Raw genomic sequence first — 17,841 nt, 5'->3', positions numbered from 1 at the left:
AAAACTAATTTTTAAAAAAATTTAGCAGTCAATTTGCCCTACTTGTAACTGAATACTAGAGAAACTGTCATTTTATTTTTAATTCTTTGTTTTCCTCTGATTCTTCTTTCCCCCAGCCTGCAAGTGCAATGGACATGCTGACGCCTGTCACTTTGACATTAATGTGTGGGAGGCATCAGGGAATCGTAGTGGCGGCGTCTGCAATGACTGTCAGCACAACACAGAAGGTCAACACTGCCAGCGATGTAAGCCAGGCTTCTACTGGGACCTCCGAAGACCTTTCTCTGCCCCAGATGCTTGCAAATGTAAGTGAACTCATGGTTATGGGGGGAAAAGTTTGATTCTTACAAAAGAGATGACACTGCATCCTTCATTTGCTCACCCAAGGGAAAGAGGTCATGAAATTCTCAGACAATCCACTCATACACTTCAGTTAACTTCATTGATAAGGGGTAAAAATTGTCAGGTGGGCACAGTACAATAGTCATAAAAACAATCTCCTTACTCACTCTCCATGAAATAAAATTGTCTCCTATAGCACCATATTTTGGAAAACAAGATGACTAATAACAGGGAAAAAAGAATGATCAAAAGGAAGATATATTTAAGATTATCTTCAGCTCAGTTCAGTCTGTCAGTCATGTCCAACTCTTTGCAACCCCATGAACTGCCGCATGCCAGGTTTCCCTGTCCATCACCAACTCCCAGAGCTTGCTCAAACTTCTGTCCATCAAGTTGGTGATGCCATCCAACTATCTCATCCTCTGTCATCCCCTTCTCCTGCCTTCAATCTTTCCCAGCATCAGGGTCTTTTCCAATGAGTCAGCTCTTCTCACTAGGTGGCCAAAGTATTGGAGTTTCAGCTTCAGCATCAGTCCTTCCAATGAATATTCAGGGTTGATTGTCTTTAGAATTGACTAGTTAGATCTCCTTGCAGTCCAAGGGACTCTCAAGAGGCTTCTCCACCACTACAGTTCAAAAGCATTAATTCTGCAGTGCTCAAATTTTCTTAAGACCAAATATATGAGTAGGACACAGACAATAATGGACTCAAACTGATGAAATAAAGAGTGGTTATCTGCACTTGGGTCATTCTTGTTTTCATGTCTGCAGTGAACTTGAACATCTGAAAAATGACAGATTTTGGTTCCACTGTGAATGCAATCTGGTTGACTCTGCTGTAAGGTACCATGGTATCATAAATGAATTTAGAACATAACAGTAATTCCTTACATTCCCTCCAAATACTAAACTATTAAAGAATGGGTTCTGCTTTTTGTTGGCATAAATCCAATAAGAGGTTTTTTTCCAAAGAAAGAGTATAATTCTCAAAGATCTGCCCAGTTAATGAGACATTCTCTGAAACATGACTATGAAGGATGTAGACAGAGCTTAAGTAAAAGTCCAGTGTGGATGAATAGTTCCTCTAACTACATGAGCATTTACATGTCTCTTGACTCAGATGATTAGATCACAGAAACCACTCACGACTGTTAATGGAGATGAATGATCATGCCCTTCCTTTTCCCACTAAGGACTCTACGTTAGGTCAAAAAACAGAGACAGGAAAGGAACAATACAATGGGAAACAATCATTTAAAATCTTGAGTTTGTTTTTAATTTAAAGGAAAAATTCTGTTGCTCTTGAAAAAACAGTTTTGACATAAGGCAGGAGGTATTTACATGAAATATGAGTGGGCTTGTTAACAGGCTTTTTCTCTTATATTGTTGAAGATAGAATGTGGAACAGCTCACTTTCAACACTAAGCCCCAAATTTTGATTTACGTCACAATATTTCTCCAAGAATTGTTTTACTCCTGTTTTTTTTCTGTACTCAGTTCAGTTCAGTTCAGTCACTCAGTCATGTCCGACTCTTTGAGACCCCATGGACTGCAGCATGCCAGGCTTCCCTGTCCCTCACCAACTCCTGGAATTTACTGAAATTCATGTTCCTTGAGTCGGTGATGCCATCCAACCATCTCATCCTCTGTTGTCACTTTCTCGTCCCGCCTTCAATCTTTCCCAGCATCAGGGTCTTTTCAAATGAGTCAGTTCTTCACATCAGGTGGTCAAAGTATTGGAGTTTCAGCTTTAGCATCAGTCCTTCCAGTGAATATTCAGGACTGATTTGCTTTAGGATGGACTGGTTGGATCTCCTTGCAGTCCAAGGGACTCTCAAGAGTCTTTTCCAACACCACAGTTCAAAAACATCAGTGCTCAGCTTTCTTTACAGTCCAACTCTCACATCCACACATGACAACTGGAAAAACCATAGCCTTGACTAGACGGACCTTTGTTGGTATTATTTGACCTGAGGCCAAACTATGGTGGAGGTAATGAAAAGGTCCCATGCACGCACTGCTATACTCAGTGTCCCCAATCCTGCAGCAGGCCACCGCCGACCCACGCCTCCACCAGAGACTCCTGGACACTTATGGGCAAGTCTGGGTTAGTCTCTTGTGGGGTCACTGCTCCTTTCTCCTGGGTCCTGGTACATACAAGATTCTGTTTGTGCCCTTTGAGTGTCTGTTTCCCCAGTCGTGTGTAAGATCTAGCGACTCTATGGTGGGTTAATGGCAGCCTCCTCCCAAAGGGCTTATGTCATACCCAGGTCTAGTGCACCCAGAGCCCCTGCCCCTGAAGCAATCCATTTCTGACCTGTACCTCCTCTGGAGACACCCAAACACAGTTCTGTCTCAGTCTCTGTGGGGTCTCCAGTCCTGGTGTGTACAAGGTATGTTTGAGCCCTCTGAGCTTCTCTGGCCAGTATGCGATTTGATTCTAAATGCTATTTCTGTATTCAGACTTTAATTTTTTTATTTTATTTGGAGGATAATTGCTGTACAACATTGTGTTTGTTTCTGCTGTAACATAGTGAATTAGCAAATTCAGACTTAAATTGAAGAAAGTGGGGAAAACCACTAGACCATTCAGGTATGACCTAAATCAAATCCCTTATGATTATACAGTGGAAGTGAGAAATAGATTTAAGGGACTAGATCTGATGGACAGAGTGTCTGATAGGAGACAGGGATCCAGACCATCCCCATGGAAAAGAAATGCTGTACAGGAGACAGGGATCAAGACCATCCCCATGGAAAAGAAATGCAAAAAAGCAAAATGGCTGCCTGAGGAGGCCTTAAAAATAGCTGTGAAAAGAAGAGAAGTGAAAAGCAGAGGAGAAAAGGAAAGATATAAGTATCTGAATGCAGAGTTCCAAAGAATAACAAGGAGAGATAAGAAAGCCTTGCTCAGCGATCAATGCAAAGAAATAGAGGAAAACAACAGAATGGGAAAGACTAGAGATCTCTTCAAGAAAATTAGAGATACCAAGGGAACATTTCATGCAAAGATGGGCTTGATAAAGGACAGAAATGGTATGGACCTAACAGAAGCAGAAGATATTAAGAAGAGGTGGCAAGAATACCCAGAAGAACTGTACAAAAAAGATCTTTACAACCAAGATAATCACTATGGTGTGATCACTGACCTAGAGCCAGACATCCTGGAATGTGAAGTCAAGTGGGCCTGAAAGCATCTCTACAAACAAAGCTAGTGGAGGTGATGGAATTCCAGTTGAGCTCTTTCAAATCCTGAAAGATGATGCTGTGAAAGTGCTGCACTCAAGATGTCAGCAAATTTGGAAAACTCAGAATGGCCACAGGACTGGAAAAGGTCAGTTTTCATTCCAATCCCAAAGAAAGGCAAAGCCAAACAATGCTCAAACTACCACACAATTGTACTCATCTCACACGCTAGTAAAGTAATGCTCAAAATTCTCCAAGCCAGGCTTCAGCAATACGTGAACCGTGAAATTCCAGATATTCAAGCTGGTTTTAGAAAAGGCAGAAGAACCATAGATCAAATTGCCAACATTCGCTGGATCATGGAAAAAGCAACAGAGTTCCAGCAAAACATCTATTTCTGCTTTATTGACTATGCCAAAGCCTTTGACTGTGTGGATCACAAGAAACTGTGAGAAATTCTGAAAGAGATGGGAATACCAGACCACCTGACCTGCCTCTTGAGAAACCTATATGCAGGTCAGGAAGCAACAGTTAGAACTGGACATGGAACAACAGACTGGTTCCAAATAAGAAAAGGAGTTCGTCAAGGCTGTATATTGTCACCCTGCTTATTTAACTTATATGCAGAGCACATCATGAGAAATGCTGGGCTGGAAGAAGTACAAGCTGGAATCAAGATTGCTGGGAGAAAGATCAATCACCTTAGATATGCAGATGACACCACCCTTATGGCAGAAAGTGAAGAGGAACTAAAAAGCCCTTTGATGAAAGTGAAAGTGGAGAGTGAAAAAGTTGGCTTAAAGCTCAACATTCAGAAAATGAAGATCATGGCATCTGGTCCCATCACTTCATGGGAAGTAGATGGGGAAACAGTGGAAACAGTGTCAGACTTTATTTTTGGGGGCTCCAAAATCACTGCAGATGTTGATTACAGCCATGAAATTAAAAGACACTTACTCCTTGGAAAGAAATTTATGACCAACCTAGATATTATATTGAAAAGCAGAGATATTATTTTGCCAACAAAGGTCCATCTAGTCAAGGCTATGGTTTTTCCAGTGGTCATGTATGGATGTGAGAGTTGGACTGTGACGAAAGCTGAGAGCCGAAGAATTGATGCTTTTGAACTGTGGTGTTGGAGAAGACTCTTGAGAGTCCCTTGGACTGCAAGGAGATCCAACAAGTCCATGCTAAAGGAGATCAGTCCTGGGTGTTCATTGGAAGGACTGATGCTGAATCTGAAACTCCAGTACTTTGGCCACCTCATGCGAAGAGTTGACCCATTGGCAAAGACCCTGATGCTGGGAGGGATTGGGGCAGGAGGAGAAGGGGACAACAGAGAATGAGATGGCTGGATGGTATCACCAACTCGATGGACATGAGTTTGGGTGAACTCTGGGAGTTGGTGATGAACAGAGCGGCCTGGCGTGCTGTGATTCATGGGGTCGCAAAGAGTCGGACATGACTGAACGACTGAACTGAACTGATACACATATACTTGAGCCTCCCTTCTACATGCCCCAACCATCAGACTTTCATTTTAGTAGAATTCAAACAGATCTAGAACAGAAACTTACCCTGCCCCTTACAGTTGTGTAACCCAATGCCAACTGTTGAAGGTCTTTGGACACCAATGTCTTTCTACTCACAAGGTTGTAATGAGAACTATATAACCTAAAATATGTGGAGTGTTTAGCAGGTTTCTTGTATAGTAAGTCCTAAAGAAATGAAAAACTAGTATAAACTGTTGTCCTATAAGATCTACTCTTTATTGATTAAAAATACCTTATAACAAAAATAATTTCTCCTTTAAAATCCATAGTACCTTAGGGACTAACATGTAGTTTCCTTAACTCTGTGTGCTCAGTGAAGGGTCTGCTTATGAAATTTTTCAACCTGAAACATATTCAGCCCCAGCACCATTTTGTACAGGATATATTTAAATATATATGTGTATGGGGGTATTTCACATCTTCAGACCACTAGTAAAAATGTCTAAAAGAAAGAATATATGCACTAACAAGCAGATAAAACAGGAAATTAGTTTACTACCTTGCATGGCAATGGGCAACATTTTCAGAAAGATACTGTTATAGGGATTGTATTGAATATGTAGATTGCTTTCGGTAGTACAGTCATTTTCACAATATTGATTCTTCCCATCCAAAAACACCTTCTGTGTCATCTTTGGTTTCTTTCACCAGTGTCTTATAGTTTTCTGAGTACAGGTCCTTTACTTCTTTAGGTACGTTTATTCCTAGGTATTTTATTCTTTTTGATGGAATGATAAATGAGATTATTTCCTTAATTTCTCTTTGTGATCTTTTACTGTTAGTATGTAGGAATGCAACAGATTTCTGTGCATTAATTTTGTATCCTGCTTTACCAGATTCATTAATTAGCTCTAGTAGTTTTCTGGTAGTAACTTTAGGATTTTCTATGTATAGTATCATGTTATCTGCAAACACTGACATTTTTACTTATTTTCTCATTTGTATAGCTTTTTGAACTATTGGTGGGAATGTAAATTGATACAGTCACTATGAAGAACATTATGAAGGTTCCTTACAAAACTAAACATAGAACTTCCATATGACCCAGCAGTTCTACTCCTGGTCATATACCCAAAGAAAACCATAAGTCTAAAAGACACAGGCACCCCCAAGTTCACTGCAGCACTATTCACAATAGCCAGGACATGGAAACAACCCAAATATCTATCAACAGAGGAATGGATAAAGGAGATGTGGTACATATATACAATGAAATGTTGCTCAGTCATAAAAGGAATGAAATTGGGTCATTTGGAGAGATGTGGTTGGACCTAGAGAGTGTCATATAGAGTGAAGTAAGTCGGTGAGAGAAAAGCAGATACTGTATATTAACACATATATGTGGAATCTAGAAAAATGGTATAGATGATCTTATTTGCAAAGCAGAAATAGAGACATCAGATCAGATAAGATCAGTCGCTCAGTTGTGTCCGACTCTTTGCGACCCCATGAATCGCAGCACACCAGGCCTCCCTGTCCATCACCAACTCCCGGAGTTCACTGAGACTCAAGTCCATCGAGTCAGTGATGCCATCCAGCCTTCTCATCCTCTGTCGTCCCCTTCTCCTCTTGCCTCCAATCCCTCCCAGCATCAGAGTCTTTTCCAATGAGTCAACTCTTCGTATGAGGTGGCCAAAGTACTGGAGTTTCAGCTTTAGCATCATTCCTTCCAAAGAAATCCCAGGGCTGATCTCCTTCAGAATGGACTGGTTGGATCTCCTCGCAGTGCAAGGGACTCTCAAGAGTCTTCTCCAATACACAGTTCAAAAGCATCAATTTTTCGGTGCTCAGCCTTCTTCACAGTCCAACTCTAACATCCATACATGACCACAGGAAAAACCATAGCCTTGAACGAATGCATGGATTCTGAACAGGGAAGAGGGTGGGATGAACTGGGAGGTTGGGTCAGACATATATACACTAGTAATACTATATATAAAATACGCAAATAATGAGAACATTTTATAGCACAGGGAACTCTACTCAGTGCTCTGTGGTGACCTAAATGGGGAGGAAATCCAAAAAAAGAGGGGCTATGTATACGTATAGCTGATTCACTTTGCTGTATAGCAGAAACTAACATAACATTGGAAAGCAACTATGCTCCAATAAAAACTAATAAAAACCAATAAATAAAATTAATAAATGAAGTATATAGTAAATATGTTAGAAGATGGTAAGTGCTATTAATAACATCACCAAAGAAGTATAAATCAAACAAGTTAAGAAGGATCCGAGGTGCCAGGGGTTTGGAATGAGAAGATGAGTGACAAGATGCAGTATTATTTTTCACTTTCGTTATTTAATAATTGGCATATAGCACTATATGAGTTTAAGATGTACAGCATAATCATTTGGTATATGTATATATAATTGTGAAATGATCACAATAAGTTTAGTTAACATCTATCACCTCACATAATTATAGTTTTTTCCTTATGATGAAAACTTTTATAATCTACTCTCTTAGGAACTTTCACATACACAGTATGGTATTAACTGTACTTATCATGCTGTACATTATATCTCCAAAACTTATTTATCTTATAACTGGAAGTTTGTTGTTGTTGTTGTTGTTTTTTTACCGTCTTCACCTATTTTGCCCTAACAACCCCTCATTCCCCACCTCTGGAAACCACCAATCTGTTCTCTATTCCTGTAGGTTTGGTTTTTTAGCTTCTCACTGATATAAGTGAGAACATAGACAAGATGCAGTATTGAATGAGGATAGGCTTCATCACTAAGAAGGTGAGACTTGAGCAAAGAACCGAAGATAGTAAAAAAGTTGGCCAAATATTTAAGAAAATCTAAGCAGATGGAACACCCAGAGCGAATGTCCTCAGACATGAAGGTGCTTAATGTGTCAAAATGAAAACAAGGAGGTCAGCGTGGCTGCATCAGAATGGGATTTGGGGGGAACAGGTGATGAGACCAGAGGTATGAGGCAAATAATGTGGGTCTGTAAGCCACTGAAAGCACAGCACATTTTACCTGAAGTGAAATGATGAACCAGCATAGATATTTGAACAGAAAAGTGGTATAATCTGACTTACTTTTCAAAGATTCATTCTTGTGTTGAACAAAGGCAGCTCAATTCAAGTTTAGTTGCAGTCAACAAGCAAACCAGTGATTCTCAAAATGTCTGGTTCCTGGACCATCAGCATCATCTGGGAATGTGTTAGAAATGCAAGTTTTCAGACTGCAACCCAAACCAGCTGCACCAGATTTTGGGGTGGAGCCCAGAAATCTGAATTTTACAAGCCTGCCAGGTGATTCTGATGCAAGCAGTTTGAGAAACACTGGTCTAGATTAAGACTCTGCAAATTTTACTTACATTGATTAAAACAAACCTAGTTTCTGATATCTAACTAACATTTAAGCATCTACTCTGATCCCCTGGAGAAGGAAATGGCAGCCCACTCCAGTATTCTTGCCTGGAAAATCCCATGGACCACGGAGCCTGGTAGGCTACTGTCCATGGGGTCACAAAGAGTCAGACACGACTGAGCGACTTCACTTTCACTTTCACTGTTCTAATATGGCTTCCCACGTGGCGCAGTGGTTAAGAATCCATCTGTCAATGCAAGAGACACAGGAGACACGAGTTTGATTCCTGGGTTGGGAAGATTCTCCTGGAGTAGGGGATGGCAACCCACTCCAGTATTCTTGCCTGGAAAATTCCGTGGACATAGAAGCCTGGTGGGCTACAGTCCATGGCGTCACAAAGAATCAGACACAACCGAGTGAGCATGCATGCACATGTTCTGGTATAGCAAATGGCTGGTCACTTTCATTAGAGTAACAAGCAGAAGATCTGTAAGAAGAGAGAAAGAAAACTTTGAAACATTGATTAGGACTAGATTTTAGAGGGCCTTGTATGCTAGCCTAAAATTTTTTGGTATTAATTTTCTAGGGTACTGGGAGCCATTGCAGTGATTAATCTGGAAAGTTTCATATATTTCAAATATATTTTACTAATATAATATTCAGATTAATTTGAAAGCACTGCATATTTTTCATTGCATTTTACTTTACTAGTCAACATTTAAATTCTTCAGCTTTTCAAAACTGCAAGATGAGTAAATGTATAAAAGATTGAAACAGAGATAATTTTTTTTAATGTCTAAGTCTTACCAATAAAAAGAGAAATATAAAAGGTTTATTGGCTGACTTGGAGCCAAAATAAACACCTTTTGTTTTGTTACTGTTCTGTGTTCAAGCTACTGCTCATATTCTTACAAAATGTAAAAAGGTTGTGTCAGCTCTAGCTCTTTAAATACTAGAGGGCTCATGGTTTCAGAGTTTTATAAAAAGATCATGAAAGAGGAGATTATTTAAAAAGTTATCCCACTACTTAATGTAGCTCTTCTGGGGACCTTTGCCGAAAAGGCTTTATAGGTTTTGGTCTCCAAATTACAGTTCTATAAAAACATCAGCAAAATGTGAGAATGTAGCTAAAACTACAAAACACATAACTTTTTATTATTTTTTAGTCCATGAAAATGTCTATAGAGACAATATTTTCCATAATATACTGTTTGATTTCCAAGGTCAATAGAGTTGAAACAAAATTAGAACGTTTTAAAAACTTTCCCTTTCATTCAACAAATTCTTATTGAATTTTACTGTGTACTAAGTGTGCTCATTTCTGGGAATTATAACAGTGAACAAGAGAGACAGTCTTTTTTTTTTTTTTTGAGACACAGTCTTTTTATGTGTGAATAAATATATATATGTATGTGTGTGTGAATAAATATATATATGTATGTGTGTGAATAAATATATATATGTATGTGTGTGTGTGTGTGTATAGGCAACTAGTGATATATATGTGTGTGTTAAATCACACCAGTATGACCAGTACTATTTAGAGTATACAGGAGAGATCATAGGAGGCGCAATGAACAAGAGTTGATTTTTCGACTTAAGATCTAAGACCTGAAGTTTAATAGGAATCAACATGGTATGGATAAAGGATATTCCCAGCAGTGAGAACAACCAGTGCTAAAAAGGAACAGAAGGAAGAAAGACTATAGCATATTCAAAGAACTGGAAAAATTTTAGAACAGTTCAGTTCAGTTCAGTTCAGTCGCTCAGTCGTGTCCAACTCTTTGCGATCCCATGAACCGCAGCATGCCAGGCCTCCCTGTCCATCACCAACTCCCAGAGTTTACTCAAACCCATGTCCATTGAGTCAGTGATGCGATCCAGCCATCTCATCCTCTGTCGTCATCTTCTCCTGCCCTCAATCTTTCCCAGCATCAGGGTCTTTTCCAATGAGTCTGTTCTTCACTGGAGTTTCAGCTTCAACATCAGTCCTTCCAATGAACACCCAGGACTGATCTCCTTGAGGATGGACTGGTTGGATCTCCTTGCAGTCCAAGGGACTCTCAAGAGTCTTCTCCAACCCCACAGTTCAAAAGTGTCAATTCTTCAGCACTCAGTTTTCTTTATAGTCCAACTCTCACATCCATACATGACCACTGGAAAAACCATAGCCTTGACTAGACAGACCTTGCTGCTGCTAAGTCGCTTCAGTTGTGTCCAACTCTGTTCGACCCCATAGACTGCAGCCTACCAGGCTTCCCCGTCCCTGGGATTTTCCAGGCAAGAACACTGGAGTGGGTTGCCATTTCCTTCTCCAATGCATGAAAGTGAAAAGTTAAAGTCAAGTCGCTCAGTCGTGTCCGACTCTAGCGACTCCACGGACTGCAGCCTACCAGGCTCCTCCGTCCATGGGATTTTCTAGGCAAAAGTACTCGAGTGGGGTGCCATTGCCTTCTCCAAGACAGACCTTACAGAGGGAAAAAAAGGGGGGAGCATGGTAGAGGAGTATGAGGGTGAGAGAAGTAGAGAAGATGGGTGGTTGGCTGGAGGTGCCCTCATCTTGGATACTTCCATCAGTGAGATGCTGTGGGTTGAACTATCCCACAAGCAGGTGATAGTCAGTCAATAAGTACCATTTAATATTACTGGACCCTACCAAAAGATATTTATAGGCAATGTCAAACTGTTACTAAAGGTACCAAAGCTATTTCAATGAAAAGTCCATGAACAGCACAGTAATGACATTCTAGAACAAAACAAAACATTGTAAGATAATTGTAACACACTTTTCTGGATTAGTTTCTGAACCCCTTAAATTATCATAGTATTCCCTTACATCTGGAATCCTGAATGACTTGAAGCTAGAAACTACCACCAATAATTCATAATGCGAACCACTCCTAATTCAAAATATTTACACCTTATAAGTATGGTGCAGCAAATAGGGGAATTATGAAAATAACTGGTACCAATTTAGTCCTTTTAGTATAATTTGTAGGAGGTAAATGGATTAGTATGGAAGATCTATATTTCCTTTTTTTCTTCTCCAGACATGCCTTCGATTCTGGGTAGACTGCCTGAGAAAGGCATATCTCCATTCATGTTATGACAGTTCCAGCACGTTTGGGACACAGATGCCTGTGTGACTTCCCAAGCATGGCTTTTCTTAACTGGCACCTTATTCCAGGTTATGACTCTAGTTCTTCCTTTCCCTTTTCTGAGTCAGGAGTAGACTCCACCACTTATTAGCACATCCTATTTTTCTCTCTTTCAAGTATTTTCCATAACATGCTGTTTGGTTGGCAACATGTTTGGCAATGTTTTCATTTTTATTTAGTAATATTTCATATTATTAACTCCCTCTTTAGCAGATGTGTCTCTATATCACCTTTAGATTTACCAAGGCTGAGAATTAAGCTTATGAAAAATATGTTAATGTACTTAACATTTATCAAGTACCTACAGTGCACCACAAGCTTCCCAAGTGGCTCTAGTGGTAAAGAACCTGCCTGTGAATGCAGGAGACATAAGAGACACAAGTTTGATCCCTGAGTTGGGAAGATCCCCTGAAGGAGGGCACAACCCACTCCAGTATTCTTGTCTGGAGAATCCTATGGACAGAGGAGCCTGGACGGCTACAGTCCATGGGGTCACAAAAAGTCAGACACGACTGAAGGGACTTAGCACACACAGCACAGTGCACCATATTTCATGCTAAGTGCTGATAGAGAATCGTTATGGCTACAACTTTTCTGCCCATTGGGTCCCACTTTACTTTTATATGAGGAAGGTCATATCAAGAAAACAAGTGGACATTTGAAAAAAAAAATTAAACTATCTCAGTGTGTGGCTTCATCAACATGTATAATGTTATTCAAAATAACAATGTATTTATTCTACTGTGCTTTCCAAGGCAGAAAAGTAACCTGATGCTCAGTGTGTGGTCCAAAGACCAGCTGCATTAAGATCATTCAGTTACTGATGAACCTCTGATCCCCACCCAACACCTGCTGAAGCCAACATGCACTTTACCAAAACTCTCAGGTGATTATATTTAAAGTTTGAGAGTGGGCAGAATACTTTTCATCAAGGGTTAAATTCATTTAGCACTTATTCTACAGTTAATTTTTTTTTTTTTTAGTTAGCCAGACAGAATAACCTACGATTCCTGAGCATTCAAATTAACCAAAGCTTGCATCTCTCTTTGTATGCATATAGACTTAGATTTTTAATGAATTACGTAGATGAAAAGGATGGAAATCTGATGAAAAGGATGGAAATCTGGATACATGTGTTTCTATGATTTGGTGTTTTCCAAAGTTTGATTCATGGAACACTAACTCCATAAGATATTAATAGAAATTAGATATACGGGAGTTTTTCTACAGCCTTCAGATTCAGGAAATGATAAATTAGTCAAAGGTTTCTTTACTTAAAGATTTCTCAGAGCTTTTAAATAACAGTGTTCATGATAAAACTCCTATATAGTTTTGAAGTATGACTCCCAAATTTAACCAGAGAATGCTTTTCTTATGGAGTCTCTTTCAGGACTAGTGTTCCATAGAACACACTGGAAATATTGCATTGTATAGTGGCCTTACCTATATGAAGAGTCACTTACAAAGACATATCCTAGAAGATTCCTTCTATATGTTTGTTCCTCATTTTCAAGTGCTACAGCCAGAGCCTACACCTGTATATTAAGGAGAAAATAAACTTTATATTTCTAGCAGTGAAATGATCACAGTTCAGTTCAGTTCAGCTGCTCAGTTGTGTCTGACTCTTTGAGACCCCATGGACTGCAGAACGCCAGGCCTTCCTGTCCATCACCAACTCATGTCCATTGAGTCCATGATGCCATCCAACCATCTCATCCTCTGTTGTCCCCTTCTCCTCCCACCTTCAATCTTTCCCAGCATCAGGGTCTTTTCAAATGAGTCAATTCTTCGCATCAGGTGGCCAAAGTACTGGAGTTTCAGCTTTATTTTTTTAAAATATTTTATTTTATTTTTTAACTTTACAATATTGTATTGGTTTTGCCATATATCTTTTATCTGCTGGGTATTCCTCTGTTTCTTCATCTTGTTTAAATTGCTGGTTTTGGGGTGTCCTTTCTGTATTCTGGCAGTTTGTGGAGTTCTCTTTATTGTGGAGTTTCCTCGCTGTGTGTGGGTTTGTACAGGTGGCTTGTCAAGGTTTCCTGGTTAGGGAAGCTTGTGTTGGTGTTCTGGTGGGTGGAGCTGTATTTCTTCTCTCTGGAGTGCAATGAAGTGTCCAGTAATGAGTTATGAGATGTCTATGGTTTTGGGGTGACTTTGGGCAGCCTGTATCTTGAAGCTCAGGGCTGTGTTCCTTTGTTGCTGGAAAATTTGCTTGGTATGTCTTGCCCTGGAACTTCTTGGTCCTTGTGTGGTGCTTGGTTTCAGTATCGGTGTGGAGGCGTTTGATGAGCTCCTGTCAATTAATGTTCCCTGGAGTCAGGAGTTCCCTGGAGTCAGGGTTTGGATTTAAGCCTCCTGCTTCCAGTTACTGGTCTTATTTTTACAGTAGTTTCAAAACTTCTCCTTCTATACAGCACCATTGATAAAAAAAAAATATGGAACGCTTCACGAATTTGCGTGTCATCCTTGCGCAGGGGCCATGCTAATCTTCTCTGTATCGTTCCAATTTTAGTATATGTGCTGCCGAAGCGAGCATAGTTTTGCCATATATCAATATGAATCCACTACAGGTATACACGTGTTCCCCATCCTGAACCCTCCTCCCTTTAGCATCAGTCCTTCCAGTGAATATTTAGGACTGATTTCCTTTAGGATGGACTGTTGGATCTCCTTGCAGTCCAAGGGACTCTCGAGAGTCTTCTCCAACACCACAGTTCAAAAGCATCAATTCTTTGGCGGTCAGCTTTCTTTATAGTTCAACTCTCATATCCATACATGACTACTGGAAAAACCATAGCCTTGACTCTAGATGGACCTTTGTTGGCAAAGTAATGTCTCTGCTTTTTAATATGCTGTCTAGGTTGGTCATAACTTTTCTTGCAAGGAGTAAGCATCTTTTAATTTTATGGCTGCAGCCACCATCTGCAGTGATTTTGGAGCCCCCCCAAAATAAAGTCTCTCAGTTTCCACTGTTTCCCCATCTATTTCCCATGAAGTGATGGGACCAGATGCCATGATCTTAGTTTTCTGAATGTTGAGTTTTAAGCCAACCTTTCCACTCTCCTCTCTCACTTCATCAAGAGGCTCTTTATTCTTCACTTTCTGCCATAAGTGTGGTATCATCTGCATATCTGAGGTTATTGATATTTTTCCTGGCAATCTTGATTCCAGCTTGTGCTTCATCCAGTCCAGCATTTCTCATGATGTACTCTGCATATAAGTTAAATAAGAGGGTGACAACATACAGCCTTGACGTCCTCCTTTCCTGATTTGGAACCAGTCTGTTGTTCCATGTCCAGTTCTAACTGCTGCTTCCTGACCTGCATACAGATTTCTCAAGAGGCAGGTCAGGTGGTCTGGTATTCCCATTTCTTTAAGAATTTTCCACAGTTTGTTGTGATCCATACAGTCAAAGGCTTTGGTGTAGTCAATAAAGCAGAAATAGATGTTTTTCTGGAACTCTCTTGCTTTTTCGATGATCTGATGGATTTTGGCAATTTGATCTCTGGTTCCTCTGCCTTTTCTAAATCCAGGTTGAACAGCTGGAAGTTCACAGTTCATGTACTGTTGAAGTCTGGCTTGGAGAATTTTGAGCATCACTTTGCTAGTGTGTGAGATGAGTGCAATTGTGTGGTAATTTGAGCATTCTTTGGCATTGCCTTTCTTTGGGATTGGAATGAAAACTGACCTTTTCCAGTCCTGTGGCCACTGCTGAGTTTTCCAGATTTGCTGGCATATTGAGTGCAGCACTTTCACAGCATCATCTTTTAGGATTTGAAATAGCTCAACTGGAATTCCATTACCACCACTAGCTTTGTTCATAGTGATGCTTTCTAATGCCCACTTGACCTCACATTCCAGGATGTCTTTCTCTAGGTGAGTGATCACACCATCATGATTATCTGGGTCATTAAGACCTTTTTGTATAGTTCTTCTGTGAATTCTTACCACCTCTTCTTAATCTCTTCTGTTTCTGTTAGGTCCTTGCCATTTCTATCCTTTATTGAGCCCATCTTTGCATAAAATGTTCCCTTGGCATCTCTAATTTTCTTGAAGGGATCTCTAGTCTTTCTCATTCTGTTGTTTTCCTTTATTTCTTTGCACTGATCACTGAGCAAGGCTTTCTTATCTTTCCTTGCTATTCTTTGGAACTCTCCATTCAAATGGGTATATCTTTCCTTTTCTCCTTTGCTTTTAGCTTCTCTTCTTTTCTCAGCTATTTGTAAGGCCTCCTCAGACAACCATTTCACCTTTTTGCATTTCTTTTTCTTGAGGATGGTCTTGATCACTGCCTCCTTACAATGTCATGAACCTCTGTCCATAGTTCTTCAGGCACTCTATCACATCTAATCTCTTGAATCTATTTGTCACTTCCACTGTGTAATCTTAAGGGGTTTGATTTAGGTCATACCTGAATGGTCTAGTGGTTTTCCCTATTTTTGTCAATTTAAGTCTGAATTTGGCAATAAACAGTTCATGATTTGTGCCACAGTCAGCTCCCAGTCATGTTTTTGCTGACTCTACAGGGCTTCTCCATATTTGGCTGCAAAGAATGTAATCAATCTGATTTCTGTATTGACCATCTGGTGATGTCTATATGTAGAGTCTTCTCTTGTGTTGTTGGGAGAGGGTGTTTGCTATGACCAATGCATTCTCTTGGCAAAACTCTACTAGCCTTTGCCCTGCTTCATTCTGTACTCCAAGGCCAAATTTGCCTGTTACTCCAGATATCTCTTGATTTCCTATTTTTGCATTCCAGTCCCCTATTATGAAAAGGACATCTTTTTTGGGTGTTAGTTCTAAAAGGTCTTGTAGGTCTTCATAAAAGTATTCAACTTCTGCTTCTTCAGCATTACTGGTTGGGGCATAGACTTGGATTACTATGATATTGAAAGGTTTGCCTTGGAAATGAACAGAGATCATTCTGTCCTTTTTGAGATTGCATCCAAGTACTGCATTTCGGACTCTTTTGTTGACTATGATGGCTACTCCATTTCTTCTAAGGAATTCTTGCCCACGGTAGTAGATATAATGGTCATCTGAGTTAAACTTACCCATTCCAGTCCATTTTAGTTTGCTGATTCCTAAAATGTTGATGGTCACTCTTGCCATCTCCTGTTTGACCACTTCCAGTTTGCCTTGATTCATGGACCTAACATTCCAGGTTCCTATACGGTATTGCTCTCTAATATTAAATAGGCCTGGGCAATTATAATCTATTGGATGGCCATCAATGATGTATCAAAATCCTTCTCTCCTTTATTTCCTAGCTTATGTCTTTTCAGGAGTTGGAACTATTGGAAAACCTGAAACAGCAGTCCAAAGTTTATTAGAAGTGTAAAAATCAAAGTGCAGTTTAGCCAAAGAAACACTCATTGAGTGTCTCCCCTACAGTAGGCACTGTGGTAAGTACTGGATCTGTAAAGATGAAGAGGTCTTCCCTAAAGGATCTTATATCCTCGATGGGGAGAAATTTATTGTAATAGATCATTTCAATACACTGTGGTGTGGTGATGGTGTAATAGTAGTGGCTGACATTCATTGAGTGCCTGCTCTTTTCTGTTCACTGTTCAAAGGGTTGTATAGGTATTAACTCACTTATCTTTCACAAAAGCACTTTCATGTAGGTAATATTATTGTCCCCTATTATATGAAGAAAGTGCAATGAAAGTGAGACACGAAGTGCCTTAAGGAGAGTTTGAGGGTGGTGTGAGGGCATAAGGGGAGACTTCCTTGAAGAGATGTCTTCAATATTTCTTTGGTGACTGTTTTTATTTTTCCCTCTTAAAGTGCCAAAACACAAAGTTTGTCCTACTTTCTAATCAATGATTGCCTGCATTGCCTTTAATGAGGTGATCTGGGAAAGGGAATGAATTGATGTTATTCCTCCTTGCAGAATCTACTGTACATTTAATAGAATATTTACCTGGGCGCATTAGTTCATTCAACAAATAGTAATAACATTGCTCTTGGGACTCTATTCACAGTTAGGTAACTATCTCTCTGCCAGATAAGCCAAGGACTTATTGGTCCCATGGATGTTCTAGGGTTTTTTCCCCTCCTAACAAACACCATGCTTAATACTATGGTCCTTGTGTGTAAACTTTTAGTTACTGGCCATAAATTCACCAAACCTGAATAAACAGGGCCCCGAGTCAACTCTACTAGCCAATAGATTTATTCCTGTGAGAAATTAAATCATCTCTATTCTCACTTCCTCTTTATTTTAGCATTAACTAGAGTCACCTGTGGGACCCAAATAATCAACTACA

The 17,841-nt window shown here is 39.8% G+C and overlaps 1 protein-coding gene, 1 long non-coding RNA gene and 1 other non-coding gene across 8 annotated transcripts in view; 1 reads left to right on the top strand and 2 right to left on the bottom strand.

Moving 5' to 3' along the window:
• NTN4 (netrin 4) overlaps positions 1-17,841 on the top strand; it is a 130,206-nt gene that overhangs the window by 77,411 nt on the left and 34,954 nt on the right. For all 5 annotated transcript variants that reach the window (XM_070789557.1, XM_019961111.2, XM_019961109.2 and 2 more), the window contains one exon: positions 117-305. In XM_070789557.1, coding sequence (XP_070645658.1) covers positions 117-305 — 189 coding nt within the window. The remainder of the gene's footprint in view (positions 1-116; positions 306-17,841) is intronic.
• The window catches only part of LOC139183150 (uncharacterized), a 107,651-nt gene that overhangs the window by 73,365 nt on the left and 16,445 nt on the right, over positions 1-17,841 (bottom strand). The gene's annotated exons all lie outside the window — the stretch shown is intronic.
• LOC139183391 (U6 spliceosomal RNA) lies at positions 13,999-14,105 on the bottom strand. Its single transcript, XR_011566978.1, has one exon. It is a non-coding gene; the product is annotated as a U6 spliceosomal RNA (small nuclear RNA).

The sequence above is a fragment of the Bos indicus genome, chromosome 5, assembly GCF_029378745.1.
Source record: "Bos indicus isolate NIAB-ARS_2022 breed Sahiwal x Tharparkar chromosome 5, NIAB-ARS_B.indTharparkar_mat_pri_1.0, whole genome shotgun sequence".
Taxonomy (NCBI): Eukaryota; Metazoa; Chordata; class Mammalia; order Artiodactyla; family Bovidae; genus Bos; species Bos indicus.
Note: the sequence above shows the minus strand (reverse complement) of the source record. Positions and strands in the feature narration are given on the sequence as shown.